Source organism: Seriola aureovittata, chromosome 3, assembly GCF_021018895.1.
Source record: "Seriola aureovittata isolate HTS-2021-v1 ecotype China chromosome 3, ASM2101889v1, whole genome shotgun sequence".
Taxonomy (NCBI): Eukaryota; Metazoa; Chordata; class Actinopteri; order Carangiformes; family Carangidae; genus Seriola; species Seriola aureovittata.
The window spans coordinates 29,205,771-29,224,918 of record NC_079366.1 but is presented as its reverse complement, the minus strand read 5'-3'; the positions used below and the strand labels follow the sequence as shown (position 1 = coordinate 29,224,918).

The 19,148-nt window shown below is 42.4% G+C and overlaps 1 protein-coding gene across 2 annotated transcripts in view; it reads left to right on the top strand.

Moving 5' to 3' along the window:
* Positions 1-374: 374 nt before the first annotated feature.
* The window catches only part of hoga1 (4-hydroxy-2-oxoglutarate aldolase 1), a 20,806-nt gene continuing 2,032 nt past the window's right edge, over positions 375-19,148 (top strand). The window contains exons 1-7 of one of the 2 annotated variants that reach the window (XM_056371132.1): positions 375-982; positions 1,608-1,736; positions 2,849-2,976; positions 3,837-3,971; positions 10,840-10,936; positions 16,539-16,672; positions 18,407-18,557. In XM_056371132.1, coding sequence (XP_056227107.1) covers positions 766-982; positions 1,608-1,736; positions 2,849-2,976; positions 3,837-3,971; positions 10,840-10,936; positions 16,539-16,672; positions 18,407-18,556 — 990 coding nt within the window. In that variant the 5' untranslated portion in view covers positions 375-765 and the 3' untranslated portion in view covers position 18,557. Of the gene's footprint in view, positions 983-1,607; positions 1,737-2,848; positions 2,977-3,836; positions 3,972-10,839; positions 10,937-16,538; positions 16,673-18,406; positions 19,120-19,148 lie in introns of those variants that run through there. The other variant, XM_056371131.1, reaches the window with a different exon arrangement.

Below are 19,148 nucleotides of genomic sequence, written 5' to 3'. Positions count from 1 at the left end.
ATAAATATAATTTCATAAAATAAATATGGTTTGCATTGAACGCAGTTGTTGCTGTATTGTATTCATGGTGTCCCCCTGTATAAATAAAGGTTTGAATGAATGAAAGTATATCTAGGAACACCATGTGGATCCCAGGTGGTGACCCTGTGGTACTTGGTGTAGGTGGGTACATAGTGTGTTTTTAAGGTTTTCTGTGGAGCTTTTTCTTCTTCTTTTTTTTAAAATCACAGTTGATGCAGCATAAATGCACCCAGACCCTCCATGAACTGGTTTATATGGCGACAGCAGATTGTGGCTGGAGTAGAAACCAGTTTGCGTTACTTCCGGAGCTTTCTTTTGACGGATGAGCCCTCGTTGATCGTGGGCGGAGCTCTGCTCTGGATCTGTTGCTTGCACACTTTGCTAACGTTGCACGGTGATAATCACCGTCTGTAACCGCATGACAGTCGTCCCCAGGTGAATGACGGTGTCTGCAGTGCGGGTGTTTGTGTGAAATCACCGCACACCTCACCTGCACCGCGCAGAGCAGCAGGTGGCCGGGCAGAAACCCGCTCCGGTCCCGGATGGAGTGAGTCGGTCACAAGTGAAGAGTTGGGAAACTTTCAAAGTTGCTCAAAAGAAAAAAAAAAAAAAAAAAATCACCAACTCTGGTCAATATTTACAGAAGCAGGTTAGTGATTAACTGTCCCCGGGTGCAGCAGCTGCAGACAGTCCCAGCAGACCGACAGACAGACGGACAGTTACTCTCACTCTGCCCGCTTCAACATGCTGTGCGCTCGGGTCTGGAGAGGTCTGAGTCCCCTGTGCAGAGGAGGCCACCTGACAGCATGGACACGGACCCAGAGCCACACCGCTGCTGCTGCCAGGCTGGACCTGAGCGGGATCTACCCGCCCATTGCCACCCCGTTCACCGCCAAGGAGGACGTGGACTACCGCAGACTGGAGGAAAACCTGCAGAAATACAACAAGATACCATTTAAAGGTCAGGAGACCCTGAAGAATTAACGAAGACATCCCCGGTTTGTTCAAAGACCAGTGGAGTCTAGACCTGTTCCCGAAGTGGAGTCAGGGTGCAGGGGTCACTGGGGGTGGGGAGGGGGGTGGGGGTTCACCTTTGCATAAACTGCAGGTCAGAGATTCATCAGTCTCCACTCAGTCATCAGTGTTTACTTAGGGACCTGACGGAGAGGACGAAATTCAACACTGAGATAAAAACGCAAAATCACCTGCTGGCGTGTGTCGCCCTCTGGTGGCCTTCTGTTGTTACTACAACTACTACGATACTTACAGCATGTGCAGCCCTCACCTAATAACAGTGTTTCTGCTGCTGCTGGCATTTGCACAAGGAATACTTCTGAATTATTATCACTCTCCTACTATAATTATTATTTTCAATTCTGTCATATTTTAAACAGAATCGTCCAGATGTTTTAGCCACTAAAAAGTGAGGATATTATCACAAATAAAGGCATGCATGGTTTTTATTTAGTAATTAACATCATTCTAAGTGCAGTAACAGAAAACACACACACACACACACACTGATGCGTCTGGTCATTGACCCTCCAGGATCGTCAGTCATAGACTAAAAGTGTTTTGTGTTGCAGGTCTGGTGGTTCAGGGCTCCAACGGGGAGTATCCGTACCTGACGGAGGAGGAGCGGGTGGAGGTGGTGAGGACGGTCAGACGCTCCCTCCCGGCGGACAAAGTGCTGATGGCCGGATCAGGCTGTGAATGTAGGACTCAGTGTGTGTGTGTGTGTGTGTGTGTGTGTGTGTAATGTGCAGCAGTAACCGTTACTATGAAAAGCAGGTTAGGTTAAGGTTGAATGATGAATGTAAAAATATTGAAAATAATTAGTTGGCTTCATGTTTGCAGTCGAATTAAAAAATGTGACATTTTAATCAACATAAATTTTATTTTTCAAAAACTGACACTGTCAAAACAACCGGTGACACTGACGTAAAACTCATTATGAAAACACATCAACACATCTGGCTCCTCTCTTAATTGTTTGTCCATACTGTCATTAGAGTTCCTCAAACACATCACACACGTTTAAATTGATTGTTATAATGTTTTAGAATAAAGGCTGTTAAGAAATGATTTGAAAAAAAAGTAGAGACACAAATGAATGAAAAATAAAAACTTTTAAAGTGAAATTTAATTTTTTTCAGAGCTGCAGAGACTGAATGATTTTGAGCTCAAACTGACGTGTGTGTGTGATGGTGACATCACTGTCATGTTGTTCATGTTTCTGGCTGATAACTGGAGTCAGATGGAGTCTGTAGTTGCTCTGCAGCACATAATGAGACAAAAGATGGACATTAACTCTCTCTATAGCTCCTTCACTCCCCTCCTCTTCCTCCTTTCACTGCCGATGTAAAAACCTCGTGGGTTCTCATTTCATCAGTTATTTCGCAGATAGTTATTCAATAAATGTTCCAGGGACACGGGAGTATTTGTTACATAAGATTTCTTGGTCCTGCTCCTTTTCTTCCATGAAACGCTGCTGATGGAGGAACTTGATTTCTCCTTGTTTCACTGGTATTCAGTTCAGATCCGTCTGTCCTTCCTGTGTCCCGCTCTTCATACAGACTCTGTACAAAACGCCGTCGTATTCAGTTTACGTGGGAGAAAGAAAACATTTGTCCAGGTGTCGCAGTAAAAATGGAGGCCTTGTATGTGTGGCCTTACATGCATTATGTGCACATACAGAAACACACTGGACTGCAACAAAAAGCCCTGCAGACATATAGTTATAAAGTTGCGGATGAAACCAGTGTGTGTGTGTGTGTGTGTGTGTGTGTGTGTTAGTGAAGTTGTTTCTCCTCCTGTGTGTCCTCAGCCACCGGAGCCACAGTCCAGCTCACAGAGAAGATGGCGGCGGTTGGAGCTGACGCCGTCCTGGTGGTGACTCCCTGCTTTTACAAGGGCAAGATGGACAGCCGCGCTCTCATCCAGCACTTTACCAAGGTACACTGACAGTGCAAACACACACACACACGTTCGTACTTAAATACCTGCGAGGACCCTAACTGACATTTCCTAATCCCTGCACTAATTCTGACCTCAAACTTAAAAACCTAAACCGACGTCCTCGTCCTCAAACAGCCCGTTGAAGAAGTGAGGACCAAGTGTTCTCACTCTTTCCAGACGTATGAAAAATACCCTGGTTGCATTATTCAGGTTTCAGGTTTCCACATCACACTTCTGTAAGTTGAAAAACTTGTTGTAATGTCAGATCCTGCAGGTTCGTCCTGGTGAGCAAAGAGAAACTTTCTTTCTTCAGCTGGTGAAACAGCCGTCGAGTGTCAAACCTTGAACGTACATTAGTCTGCACAGCGAAGGTCAAACATAAGCGATGGAAGAAGAAGCAAAACTAAGATATGTGGCTGAACTGTGTTTGAAATGATGCACAAACCTGTCTTTTTTATTTTACTGCAAATTCTTAATAATATTACATATATTATATATATATTATACATATTCAAATGTATCAAAACGACCGAATAAACTTCTAAATCACTGTGTTTAAAACTGTTAATATGCAGCTGCTATTCACTGTAACAGGCTGCTGTGGTTTGAAAGTCTGAAGCCGCTGAACTACAATCAAGTATTTATCTCTGAGTCTAGCCATAAAACTTTCATTATAATATTAATGATTATTTGTAATATGTTTTTATTTGGAACAAAACACGTAAATGATACGATCCAGGAAAAAATGTTGATCTTACGTAAAAAAATCTGTGAAATTTGTGGAGAAACCAGGAGTGAGAACGATCAACTTCTGTTGAGTTGTGTTTGAGGACTGGTGTCCCTGTGTCCCCCTGCAGGTGGCGGACTGCAGCCCGGTGCCGGTGGTCCTGTACAGCGTCCCCGCCAACACTGGGCTGGAGCTGCCGCTGGACGCTGTGGTGCAGCTGTCTCAGCATCCGAACATCGTTGGCCTTAAAGACAGCGGAGGAGACGTAAGAAACTGTGACTTGCTGTCTTTTTTCCCGTGTGATGTGCGAGTCAGCTGGTCAGTGCAGGTGTCACTGAGCCGCAGGCAGAGAAGCCACAGTGACGCTCAGTCACCCTGACAGGGCTGCAGATTTCCATGTAATGTGTCTCGATTACATCATGTTATTCGAAACTGACCTGATGAGGCCAGGCGAGTCCTCATGAGGTCAGTTTCTCTCTGGAACGTCAAAGAAAACAGTGAGAATTGATCGTGTGAGAACAGATTTTCCAGCGCAGTCAGCAAACTGAGTGTTACAGAGACCGGACCCTCTTTCATTTCACGGTTAAAGTTACTGTCCAGTCTCTTGAAAGCTCAATTGTTTTAAAACAAAAAACCCGTTACAGCCTGACTGCAGCGAGTGAAGAGGAAAATTGTGGCGTGTAGTTTCAGGAAAACTTATTCGCCATAAAAGGATTTAGCCAATTTCCTTTTTCTCACACCTTTCCCACTAACGGACTACTGAGATGTTGCTGCCGTAGACTGTAAATAAAGAGGGTTGTTACCTACCTGCAGTCACGCCACATCCCTCAGACTGTGTTAATGAATGAATGAACTTGTTAAAAAGGTTTGCCTCCCGACAGCTGTGAAAACATGGCTGTGCAGCTACGATCACCGGCAGTTACATCTAAATAAAAACCCATTATATGTTTGTTTCTACGTGTTTTCACTCGTTAACAAAGGTTTAACTACAATTATATGACTCAACAAAGGAAGCTGAAGTGGCTCAAAGTGGCTCTAACTGATACAAAAACAATGTGACCAAAAAAAAAGTGTCCCTACAGAGAATTATCACCTGAATCTGCAGCTTCGTCGTCAGTTTCAGCTCATTGTTTAGCAACTAAAAACACCACTGTCCACTTCCTGCTGAGCAGCAAACAACGTCTGTTGAACACGGTGCAGCATTTAGCAGCTAAAGAGCCAGATGTTTGTCTCAGGAGCTGGTGGAGACCAAAAACAGAGCTAGAAGAGAGGGGAAACACTAGACCTACATTTACCAGAAACATGACTCTGAATCAGTGATAATGTGCCTTTGTAACTGCTGGATGTTTGCCAAAAGGTTCAAGTCAGTGTTGTGCTCACAACCTGTTCACTCTGCCCCCCAAGAGGCCAAAGTTATTGCAGGTTTAAACTTATTTATGTGGCGTGGCTACAGAATTAGCAGCGTGTCAACCAGCATTAGCATGTTAGTAACTGTTTGAAGTTGATAGTGGCTGTTAACATGTTAAAACGTTAGCCTGTTAGCACGCTAACATCGTTATTAAACGTGGAAGATGTCAATGGTAATATAGCATTTGGCATTTTTTTGGCCGCGGGGTCATTCAAAGTCATCAGGATTCATCATGACTGTCTTTTAAATTTCTTGTCAATCCATTCAGCAGTGGAGGAGGAGGTATTTTACTGTGAAACACCATCATTATCTTTCCTAGAGCCGCTCTGCTGCTGGGAATAAACATTATTCCCCTCACTAAACTGATTTTTATGATTTAGAGGACTCGAACACACAGCCAAGAAGCTGCAGAGAACGCAGTGATGACTAATTGAAGAACCTAAAACTAAAGTGTGTGTGGTTTTATCCTGCAGGGGCTGATTGCAGGGTTACTTGATGGGGGGAAAAAAGAAAAAAAAGAAAAAGACAGTTCGCTCTTGTCGAGCTCTTAACACCTTTTTGTCTGTGTGGGAAGTGTGTGCCAGAAGTTGCAAATGGATTTCTGATTTGGGAAATAACATGTTTGTCCACTTGCTGGGGAGACTGAAGCGTGGGTGTAGTTCAAGCGCAGACTGGCCTCGCTCAATTTGTAGGCGTGAAGAGGCCAAACACAGAAAACAAGGGGTGATGGGTCAATTTGAGGAAGGCAGACAAGTTGCAGAAAGATTATTCAGAACATGGACGGCAAACACAGACTCGCCCGCATCAGTCGGCTCCTGCCGTTTGGCAGATTACTTCATCAAAAATGTCATGCATTTTTATCATGGACGGAATCGAATCTTGTTTTATTTTGGCTGAAAGAGATTTTCCGGGACAAGAGGACGGGCCTGCGGGTTTAAATTTGTCTCACAGCGGTCTCTCGCTGCACAAATGCCTTTTGATTGATCTAAAATTGCTTGTGATTGGTTTGTTGAAAAGCTTCTTCATTGTTTTTTTTTTTTTTCCTTTTCACTGCCTTTGTTTCTGTCTGCACGACATCAGGACCGCCGGTGCATGTGGAAGGTTTTCATGCAGCTTGTTTGTTTGTGACTAGATTTCATCAGAGCTTGATTGTACGTGTCTCCTGCAATTAACTCAAAGTGAGCGTTTATTATTGGCTCCGGTGGAACTGTTGTTTAGGGTGCAACAGTTCATGACAAGGGGAGTCCCCCGGGGGATGGTTGTAACACTTGTTGTTGTGCAATCAGGATCGATTTACAAATCACCTGATTCACTCTATACCTGCTCAATTTAGTCCTTATTCCACCTGTGAGGAAGTCGCACCTTGTGACACACACTGACTATTTTAGAAGGGAAAAAATAATTTTTTAAAAATATAAATATTTATTTTATATATTATATTATTTATTTTACAGTCTTGAAAACTTAAACTTATTCATTGTGTCTGTGTAGATATTTTTCATGAAAGGTGTCAGTGCTAATGTTTTAGCCGTTAGCTGGAAGGTAAGCTAGTTCACGGCTACAAGAGTTTGGGTTAAATGTAACAACAATACACGGACACACAGACGCACACACACACCAATTATGTTAAAAAGTGTTTACATCATAATCCTTATATAAGCATGTTACATTTCACCTCAGGATCCTGAGGTGTGGATTGTAACCAGGGTTGTCACGATACTAGAATTTCAAACTTGACACCGACACCCAGGAAAATACTCGATACCATCTTCGACACAACGGGGAGAAAAAATGACAAAAAATGAAGATGCAAAAAAATAAAAAAAAAACAACTTTTCAGACACAAATAATTGTGTTATCCTGTTAGATTAACACTGTCAGACATAGCTGCTAGTTAAATGATAACCTAGCAGACGTCTAATGTGGCTATCGGCTAATTGCTAATAGTTAACCAGCTAGCGTTAACGTTTGCTGCCGGCCAGGTAAAATAGTGCAAAATAATTGCAAATGGCACTTTTGCTTTTTTCATTTTCAACTAAAATACAAATTTGAATTTCGATTAGTATCTGAGTATTTTTTATTTATTTTTTGACAACCCTAATTGTAACATCTCACTCCTTGTGTTTGATGCATTTCCTGTTTATGTTGCAGAGATAACACCTACGCCATTTAACAGCAGACACGTGTAACTAGTCTGTGTTACAGTTTGAACGCACTGGCTTGACGGAGCTCCAAGATACAGAGAGAAATGTCAAATGTAACTCTACAGTGTGTATTAAAAAACAAAGAAAACAAAGAAAAATGGCAGCTAATAGCTTGTGACACCGAGGCATCCACCACAGTCAAGTATTTTCAAGGCTTGTGGATGAACATCGTTAGTCATTGTACATTTCCAGCTGTTTATCGCCTGGTTGTGGACAGTTTGCAAATAGCTTCACTGTTGACGACGTGTAGATTCAGGCACATGATACAGTTAAGTTGCCTGAATCTTATGTGTTTTTATCAGTCTAGTGTTTGAAGGTCTGCACCTGCTGCTGGAGTCCAACACTCTCTGCTGTTGAGGTATAATGTAGAAACAGTGGGAATGATAGTGAAGCACATGATCACTTAATTAAACTTACTTTTCCAGAATTTGCTCCTTTTTTTTTTTAAAAAGCAGCTGTTCAGAGACTCGGGTTGCGGCGCTTGTTAGAGGATCAAACAGCCGCAAAAACCCTCAGATTTTTTTCTCAGCTGCGTTTGAAACGGACGTTATGAAGCTGCGGCGAGAAGCTTCCACGTGTTTTCTATTTTGGGCGCAGGAGGACTTTGCAGCAGTTTGACAGCTGTGTATTTATTTTTCCTCTGCACAGCAACACAGAGTTTATTGTGACGCTGGTGATCGGCGGAGAGCGACAGATGTGGGAGTAGACATTTGTGAATAAATCAATATGATGCTGTGTACTAAAGGTTAAAAAAAAAAAATGTGTTCAGTCATGTTGCAAGTTCTTGTCAAGTAGTTATTTGCCACGTTAACTGTCCTCCCCTCAGGGATCATTAAAGTTTCCTCTCATCTGCTCTAATCGCTGCTGTGGTTTTCAGCCTCATCTTATAACAGCTCACACATGAATACGACGCGATGAGACTTAAAGTAACGCCACTGAGTTCACTTCTCGGTGCGTTCTGTCAAACTAAACAGTTTGTTCTAATTTAATAAAACATTTTTACGTTCAATATTTAGCAGCTTTAGGATTATAGTTTTTATAGACACAGAAGGATCTTTGTTTTATTTCTACAGCAAATCCGTCTTCTGTTTATCAGAAAGACTTTTGACCCTCGTTTATAAATACTTTAAATTGGTGATGGTGACAGGTGATGATGTGTCTGATGAATCAAATGAGGAGTTGTAGGCAGTAAGTAGGTGAAAGAGCCACATGTCAGAAGAGAGTAAGATGGATTTGACACCTTTTTAAATAATTTGCTATAATATAAATGTACATGTGAATCATTAAAGGAGCATAATTGCCACTTTAAAGCAATTAAGCATTGTTGGGAGCGACAACCTGAGCCCCGGTTTATCAGCCATTAGCAGTTCCTGTTTCTGTTGTACCCATTTAAAAAAAAAAAAAGATTTCTGTGCAGATTCATGGAAGTTTATTTGTGATGAACCCTGGAGATCATATGGATGATGGCGTGAGTCACATTGAAACTAAAAATAGGCGTAAGGCCTCTCCCTCTGTGCCTCCCCTTCAGTTCTCCTTCACCTCCCGTTTTGAAATCCTCTGGTCTAATGGTTCGATAGGAACCTGATCAAGTGGTTCAGGTCGTCGTCCTCCTGAGTGCAGGGACAGTGAGGGAGAAGGGATCCCACGGTCAGATTTCAGAGGCGTTTACTGTATTTACGTTTCACCAGTCCAGAGCCAAGACACACAAACCATACATAGGATTAGATTTCTATTTATCTATTATTTATTTATTTATTTATAGATTTCTCTTTCTTACACCTGAACTTTAAAGCTCCACATTTTCTTCTTCTGTGTTTTATTTGAAGTGTTGATCCATCAGAAGATATAAAAACCATCTCAGTGTAGTTTAATATCTCCTCTCTCAGGCTTCTCTCTGGAGCTCTAGTAACAACAGGTCGGTGAGCCAATCAGAAGAGAGGAGGCTCTGAGCCTCTCCTCTGATTGGCTGACTGTTTTCTGAGTGATCCAATAAAAATAAAGCAGATTTCAGGTAAAACACTGAGAGAAACCAAATCCTGCAAGGTTTGGATGGTGGGTCCAGGTGGGCGGGGCTTGGTGACTGCTTTGTTGTGACATCACAAAGTTCCAGAAGTCCTGACGGCTGGTTTTAAGGCTCAGTTTCTGAATACAGGCTGTGTGCATTTCTCTGTGGACTGAGGCTTTGATACTTTCACAGTATTAATATTGAAGCTAGAGCTGATCTATAATCACACTACACATGGACACAGACCTTTACACTGGAGGAGTTTTAATTATAGAACGAACAACATTTTGTTTAGTAGGGCGGAGGTTAGGAATAGGAGAAAATAACATGCAGCCATACTCACGTGGAGTGAGAAAATGAGAATTACTAATTATTATTACGTGATGAAAAAAGGGATCTTGTGTGTTTGTTAATCGTTAAAACCACTTTGCTCCAGACTGAAATATCTCCACAGCAGCTGGATGGATTCCAATGAAATACCGTACAAAGGTTCATGTTCTCGAGAGTATGAACCGTACTCACTTTGGTGATCAGGTGATTTTTTATTTTTTTATTTTTTTCCACCAAAGTCAAGGGCAATTTTTCTCCCTCAAGAAAACTGAATTCATACAGTAGAGGGTTAAGCTTTTCCACCATCTTGAGTCGCACACTTCAGGCTAATGACAATAATGAGACTTAAAAAAAATAAAAGCTAATGAGTGTTTTTCTGTCGCCGGGGCAGACGGTAGTCTTGCTGCGATGTTATTTTCCCCACTGGGGAGCTGTATCTAAATAGCCAGAGTGCTGGAGCTTTCAGGAGACCAGCGGGAGCTCCTATAACCTGATTGAATGACTGATCAATTACAGTCCTGCGTGTTTGAAATGACTGATACGGGGAAACTGATTGACACCCGGCGGTTTAAAAATAGACCCTCCGCCGGTAACGGTGATGGAGGCTGCAACTAAAGGCTGCAGGTTTTCCCTGCGGAGTTTTCAGCTTTATGTGCAGAGCAGCCGCCGAGTCGTCTCACGCTCCCTTTGAACATTTCAGATTTATTTGGATTCTGCGCTTCATATCCGGATTGACAAAAGAGAATTAAAAGATGCAAAACAAAATAAGGAGCTTATAAATTATTCATGAGCTTCTCCTCCTCCTCCCCCTCCTCTTTTGAAGTTGATTCCTCTATTTTATCTCACATGGGACTTGTCTGTTTTTCCTCTCTTCCTCTTTCTCCTTCTTCTTCTTCTTCTTCTTCTTCTTTCATTTGGGATGTTGAACGATTCCCTCCTCCCAAAAACCTCCACTGTGTAAAGAGTTGGTGCTTGTCTCAATTTCAGCGATTTGTTTACCCTGTGAGATGTTGGGTTTGTCATCGTCTCTTGTGACAGCCTCCCCAGGGAATAAAATGCCGCACCAGAAATTAGTCCTGACAGCGGGGAGGAGTGATGACAATGAAACAGTCCTGATTTTTTTTCACCTTCTTCTCTCTCTCTCTCTCTCTCTTTGTGTGTCTGTCTCTTTTTATCTGTTCCTCAGATCACACGGATCGGCCTGACTGTTCACAAAACCAAAACACAGGATTTCCAGGTGTTGGCGGGCTCTGCAGGGTTTCTCATGGCCGCCTATTGTGTGGGTAAGAAGCCCTAAAACAGGACTAACAGTGCTGTTGTTCCTCACAGGGAGCGGTCGTCAACATCTCCCCCCAGGCCACCATCTCTCCTACTGTTTCTTTCTTTCATCCAAAAACCAAAATGAAGGAGTTGATTTTGTCCGTCCTTTCATTTCCCACTGCCCAATTGTGAGGTGTGCGAAGAAGCAGAATTTGGTGATATCTTCACCCACAAGGAACCGTTTGCTCTCAAAACATCAACATCCACCTTTTTCCTCCCATAAACCCCTTGCACTCCGTGGTCACTTCCTGTCGTTGTCTCAGGTTTCCCTCGTACTTCACATAGACCGTAGAAGAGCGCTCTGAAGGGATCGTGTGTCACTATCTACTGACTCTGCAAAATTTGAGGACATCATCCTGATATTGAGCGGCACAGGATGCATGTAAACGCGTCTTTATCATGTCCTCACACGAGTGTCTCACATTTTACATTGATGTCGACCATTTTCCAGAAAAAGAAGAATCTTTTTCTTTTCTTTTTTTTTTTTAGATGATTTCTTCCCTCTCAGAAAAGATCTTATGGCTTCATTTCATTTCACTTCAAAAACCAATTAGCAACAGCATGGAAATTACTGCAGATATGAAATCTATCACGGAGGATAATTAGTCAACTTTAAGTAATTTGCTGAAGTTATGTGATAATTGCGTCTGCAGTTGAAAGTGTGTTGAGCGTTAACAATTCTCCTTAGTGCTGCGTTTGAGGAGATTTTCCACTTGTGTAATGAAAAGCAGTGGATGCATGAGTCCAAACGTCGAGTACAACGAAACAGTCTCTGCTTACAGGTTCATTGCCACAACAAGAAAGAGGCAAACGCTGTTGAATGTGTTCGATGTTGAGGTAAAACAAAGGTTACCCCTCATAGTGATATTTTCCCTCATGGCAACTCTAAATCTCATTTTTAACTCATCAACAATCTCGTCTGTTTAATTCATTCAAACGTCAGAGTGTAAAAAAACGACAGCTCACCTGTTTCCAGTCTTTATGCTGAGCGAAGCTAACAGACTCCAGCTGCATGTCAACATGTACAGACATGAGAGCGGTATCAATCTGACAGTTATTATATCCTTTATTGTATTAGCAACGCATTAGCCTCAGGCAGCTAGTTTAACGGCCGGCTTGATCAGGTGTTGATTGAACTGAAAAACTAAACTTGCAAACCATCAAACAGCTGTAATAAACATTACCTACAGGTAACGCTTCAGCAAGAGGATTTGAGGTGTAGATAGAATATATCTGTCAGCGTTTGCTACTAGCAACAGAACTGGAACCAACTACTAGCATCATGATTCTGGCTAAAGAAAACATCTGTGAGAAAACACAAAGGAGATTTTCTTAGAATGAGGCAGGATCTCTGTCTGTGCCGTAAAGTTTAGTCTCCTGAGTTTCAAACTGTTGGCAGCTGTTTCCAAAAAAAAACAAACTCTGATAAGACAAATGTTTCCTGTCCAGCACCAAACAGCAGAAACTCAAAGTCTCTGATGGTTAAAAGAAAGTGGAGCATCAAGCGTCTTAAGATCCAGATGTTTTTCTCAGGAGTTGTTCAAGGCAAGCACCATTTGTCCTACATCCGAACATCACAACCACATCACATTACACCATCTTAATATTTGTACGTCACCTGTGCTCATCTTGAAAGTTTTTCACAAATTAAAGACACCTGCCGTATTTTTAACTCGACCGTTTTGTATTCACGTCACCATGAGTTAAGAGTTTTCTCATCCCGCGCAGCAGCGTGTGATCCGTCATTTGAAGTCGCAGTAGATCATAAAACACGCAGCAGCGTTATGAAGAGTTTTCTTCTGCCTTCTCGGCATGTCGGTCACGTACAGTGGACTGTAAGCTTGGATTAGATAACACGTTAGGGGATAGGCATCAATATGATGCTCAGGGACCTAATGAGTCATATTCTCCCACTGCCAGCCCTGTCAAACACACTGTCTGTCACACACACACACGTACTTGTCTTACTATAGCTGAGAGGACACTTATTGAAATATTGCATTCCCCAGCCCCTTACCCAAACCTTAACAGTCACAAATAAATACCTAAACCCAACCCTAACCTAAACTGTGCCATGTCGTAGCCCTCAAACAGCCCTTTGAATATGTGAGGACCAGCCAAAATGCACACACCTACACCTGCACCTGCACACACACACAGAATCCCCCAGCTCACTGATCTTTGCTCCCTGACATACTCACATCTCCATAACTGCAATATGGGAGTAATTGGCTGTATGTGTGTGTCAGCTAATGCAGAGCTAGGTAATGCAGAGTGATTGATATGATAATGTGTCCATGCTGTGAGTATGTGTTGAAGTTGTGATGTCCAAATTCATGCTCTCAACTACCCCCCCCCCCCCCCCCCCCCCCCACGATGCTGGCGGGGCGGGCCTTCTACCTGTCAGTCAAAAGCTTTGATGGAAAAGTATAGATTGCGTAAAAGAAAGCAAAGATGGAAGCTGTGCAGGGTCGACAAGAGGAACGTTTTCTGACTGATGCTGATGTGTTGTCAGCTGCTGATGTTGTTATTATTATTATTATCATTATTATTATTACTACACACGGTACAATCAAGTCAAATTGTACGAAGTTGCAGAGAGCAGTTGCTTGTTACCCAGACGGGGGCTATGTGCTCTGTGAGAGGCTAAAACAGAATGATATTCTGTTGCTTCCAAGTGGCAAACATCCATGGCTGAAAAATGAAGCTAACACAGAAGTGCAAAAAAAAACTGCAGTTCCTCAAATGACCACTTGAGGCTGACTCCAAAAGTGAGTCAATCAAACTTTCTCTCTGGGCCATCATTTTATAAGTAAATACAGCTGAACTCACAGCACAGTCTTTGTCTTTAAAGGAGCTATTTGTAACTTTTGCTATTGCTAGGTAGCTAATGTTAGCATTAGCAGCTGTTTACTTACCGTTCTAGAAGAAACGTTGTGAGTTCAGCATCAAACTCCTTTCCTTTACTCACCAACAGTTGTCCCTTGTCTCTATCACGTCTTTTTTTCTACTGAAGTTAGCACGCTAACCAGTTAGCCCCAGCTCGGCTCGTCATTTTTCCGATACCGAGTCACTGTAGCCTTCAATCTGCCCTGAAGACGTAGTGCTGCTCAGAGGAGGCATTATAACCTCTTGTCTTTTTTAGATCTTACATTAAAGAAAACTGAAGATTTGGGAGATTGAACTGTTTGAATTCGGCTCCCGGATGTTGTCATGGGCATTTTCACTGTTTTCTGATGCTTTTATAGGCAGAATGATTAATCTGGAAAATAACCAGCAGGGTAATCGATGATGAAAACAATCGCTAGTTGCAGCCTTACATGCAGTATATGGAATCAGAGACTGGATTCATGTCTTTATTGTTACTGTGGTTATTTTTATAAAGAATCCCTGTTAGAAAATACAATAATATACTCGGCAGAGATCCATCAGAAATATGGTTCTCCTTAGACCAAATGTTGTTATCAGTATCTTCTTCAAAGATGTATCAGATTGACCTCAGAATAACTTATCAATCAAAAATAGTCCGCATTTATCTTCATGTGTTTTTTAACGGCTCACGTCAGTTCTCGCCTGGAAACCGCAGCCTTTCTTCCACTCTTTCCTGGACATGTTGAGCCGTACTTCGCCTCCCTCTGTCTCAGTCTAGCCTTATAGTGTCTCTGTTCACAGCGAGGAGGCGGGGCGGCGGCTCGTCTGTCAGTCAGCGGCGTTAGGTAAGCTGCTGTCAGCCGTGTGATCTGAGCGTCGGCAGGCCACAGAAACATAAATCAGACAGAGAATTTGCCCATCAGCCTCCGGCTCGTCTATCCACAACAACAACAACAACAACAACTCCAAGGCCACGGACGGAGGCTGCTGCTTCTCCGCTTCTCTCCCCCACCAGACATGCAATGAGATGTCACACTGAAAGGCCATGATATCTCGTTGCCTGGGAAGATGTCTGTGTATCTAGGTCTGTAAATAAAATTTAGAAAAAAAACAGGCATCTGCCTACTGATCTGTCAGGGAAGAAAAAGAGCAGGATGGAGAAAAGCTTCTATCTCAGAAATACTGTATGCTGACAGTAAATCATCTGTGTCTGTGTGTTCACAACTGAGATATAAAACCAGGAGAGTGATGGATTGCTTTATTTAACGGGAATATTCAGTATTTTCAGCTGAAAACACACCTCACTCCTTTCCTGTGGTTTGAACACTCTCCGACCTCTCGGGCAGCTCATGTGCTTCTTGCACTTTGCTGTGACGCATGCTAATGTTTTAGCGCACGCGTCATGATTGACGAATGGTACATTTAAGATTCTAAACATACTGTTGGCCGAGTTGAGTGACTGCTCGCAGTAAGCTGACAGAACATGTGATCTTTCAGTCCACCTCCCGCAGCCTTCCTCAGTAAGACACCAAATTAAACCGGCTTTGAACGACAAACTGTTCTTGGCAGAAATCCGAACTTCAATACCCAGAAATCCTGCAAGTTAGGTTTCTATACTTTTATAGACCAGCCGAACTGGTTCGAGGATCCAAAAAAAATGTGTCATCATTGGAAACCGAAGAAGTAAATGAGTAAATCTCATCAGCGTCGATGAGCCAATCAGCATTCAGCAAGCTCACAATGGAGATCTAACAATGCTGGTGATTGGCTGTTTATTCACACAAACACGTTTGAGTGTGTAAAGAGACAAAGCTTGAAAATAAAAGTAAAATTTCTACCTTTATATGTATTGTTTTTCTCTTTTGTGAAAGTGGGTTTGGTAGAATTGTGAGCTGTGAACAGGCCAAACGCAGGAGGATTTTTCCTTCTTTCGTTTATTTCATTTGAAGGATTTTCAGAGGCATGAAGTAGCGACAGTATCCAGTATTTAAAGGAGCTGTTTGTAAGATTTGCTATCGCTACATAGCCAACATTAGCATTAGCAGCTGTTCATTTACCAGTCTAGAAGAAACCTTGTGACTTCGGCATCAAACTTCACTCCTTTACTCACCAACAGCTGTGTCCAGAGGTGGAAAGCAACGCCAGTGTTAAGTCTAGACTCTGTCACTTCTTTTCTTCTACTGAAGTTAGCATGCTAACCAGCTAGCCCCGGCTCATCTCCTCACTTTCCGCATCAGCAATGGCTGAAGCTCTTGTCGAGCGACAATCGCCACCTCCCGCTCCCCGCAAGTAACCACGTTCGGCAGCAGAGAAAACGTACAAATAGAAAACAAGTTCACATTAATTCTGTGTAATCAGATTTTTAATCAATAATCTTGTGACCCCTCAGATTGTTTATGAGCCGCTACTTTATAAGAACAGAAAACCGGAGAGATCTAACGTTGGCAGCTCCATTTCCCACGGATAAAGCTCTTTTTCCACATTCAGGCAACTGATTAAGGTCGACCTGACAGTTCTATTCAACATAGAAATATTTTTGCTTCAGCTTCTGTATGTTTCTATTTCTCCTTCTCCCTCTTGATTTAGACAAATGATATGACAAGCAATGAAAGTTCAAAGTGTCAAAAGCAAATCAAGATGTGTCTGATATAACTGATGGCTCCGCTCTCTCTGGTCCGTGCTGTGTGTTTGTAGGTGCAGTCGGCGGCGTGTGCGCGCTGGCTAACGTGCTGGGCCGGGAGCTGTGTGAGCTGGAGCGTCTGTGTGTGTCCGGTTGCTGGGAGGAAGCCAGAGTCCTGCAGCAGCGCCTCATCGAGCCCAACGCCGCCGTGAGTACCATCTGCTTGCACGGTGGACGCTTTTCTCCACCGCTCACACACTCACAAGCTCCCACAAACAGCGACAGACCGGAGGCTCTCTGAGGCGTTCGAGAGGCAGAGCTGAAATCTTTTCGCTGATTGTCTGAGCAAACATACCACAGTTTGTTTTAGCGAAAGGACTGAAGAAACTTTTGAGCTGAAAACAAAAGAAAACGAGTGGAAAAAGAAAATTTTTCTCATTTACTATATGAATGAATGAAAGAAGCTTAAAAAAAGAAAAGAAAATTATTAAAAAAAAGCATTAACACAGTTAATGTTACTATAAAATAGCACTTATAAAACAATGTTATTGTGATAGTGTGATGTGAAAGTAAGCTGTTAGTTATAAGTTCTGTTACAAAGTGAGTCTGATATGTTGATATAACGGCGAGTTCGCCATATTTTTGAGGTATAGTGGCCTAAAACTAACATCCCCAGAGGTTTCCACGGCAACCCAGGGAACAAGTTGTGGGAGGAGTCTGTGGTATAAGAGGGGGCAAGGCCGTTCAGTGTTTTAAGTGTTTTAAAAACTAAAAGAAGAACTTTAAAATCAATTCTATAAGCTACAGGGAGCCAGTGTAGGCTGCGTAGAAATTTTAGTTTTTGTTAAAACCCTGGCAGCTGCATTGTGGGTAATCTGTAGTTTAGCAATAGTTGTCTTTGGTAGGTCAGTGAACGGAGCATCACAGTCGTCATGCTTCTTGCTGGCTCAGTAGAGGTCTCACCTCCTCACCTTATATATCATATACAAGGTTTTTTCTGAATTGGCTCTTTGCTCTTGAGGTTTGAAAGCTGAAAGATTTTGGTTCATCAGTTGTTTTTGTAGATAATTTGTAATTGAACTCAACAGGTGATGTCACTGTTTAGCTGTCAGAAATGTTTGGATAAATTCCAGCAGCCAACCTCCCGCTCACATCAGCTGCTGCTGATTTAATCCACAAAACGTGAAACTCATTTAAATTAACTTTTTTAATTACCGTAATTCAAAACAGTGAACATCTTCTAAGGTCAGTTTTTTTTTAAATTCAAGTTGAGTTTTGACTAATTTGATGAAAAACAAAAAACTAATTAAGTTGACAACAACTCCCTCCCAACACACACACACACACACACACACACACACACACACAAAACTACAAACTACATTTCCGCAGTGACAAAATAATGAATATCACAAAAAGTAAAAACTCACAATGGGACTATTTAAAGCAGAGCAGTGGTTCAAACTTTTACCTACCGGATGTTGTAACGAAACTGAACTTCTTCAGCAAAAAAAACGGCGTGTTTGTGTTTTGGTGTCGAGCCCTGAGTGAACTTCGACAGTAACATCACTGAACCAGACGGCGTTGAGAGTTTGCACTTCATGACACCTCAGAGTTAAGAAAGCGGCGCTGAATATTTTTGCTCCAGGCTCCAAACGTGTCTGTTAAAGCGTGTGAAATGTCACTGCCCTGATGGCGTCAGTCTACCACCACACTACCGCCTCCACACGCTGCATCATGAGAGTCCGGCGTCACTCTGATATCAGATGCAGCTCAGCAGCCGGATGTCGATCACTACACCTGTCTGATTTTAGGCGTCGGTATTGATAAAGCTTTGAAACCACACTGCAGTTCCTGTTGGAAAGGAGTGCGTGCATGTCTGTGTGTGTGTGTGTGTGTGTGTGTGTGTGTATAGAGACTGACTGGAGCTCTGTGTTGCTAGGTGACCAGGAAGTTGGGAGTTCCCGCCCTCAAGCAGGCCATGGAGTGGTTCGGTTTCCACGGCGGCGCCTGTCGATCACCTCTGCAACCGCTCACAGAGGCCGAAACCCAGCAGCTGAGGCGGGACTTCTCCTCCAACGGCTGGCTGTGAGGTGTGTGTGTGTGTGTGTGTGTGTGTGTGTGTGTCTTCACTTTACCTGGAAACCTTTCAGCTGTTCAGTCCTCACATCTGTCCGTGTGATACAGGATGAAGGGGGAACACAGCAAGATAATAAATCTGCTGCAGCCTCTCGGCTCCACGTTAACATCAACAATCCAATCAACTTATTCTGTTTGAATTAAATAAACATGTCAATCAAATCACTGTTGCTAAAAGCATTCATTTAAAAATCATATATATCGTATATCTGTGGTTTTGTCACAGAAAAAAAACCTGAATCACAAATTCAAACTAATTAACACAAGTTCAAAGTTGCTTTTGGAGGAACGATTGTAATTTAGATGATGGATCGATCGGTGTGGTGACAACACAACCACAGCTCATGTCAGACTGGATGATTAGAAAAAACACAATAACCAGCTGTTGTCAACCAATCAGAACAAATACTGGTTGCCTGTGTTATTGTTAAAGAAAGAAAGTTGTTATTCATTCTTCTATTTACTATTAAACTCTATATTGATTTGTTTTGACAATAAAATTTCATTTCACCTTAATAGTATTTATCTGTTATTTATTTTAACGG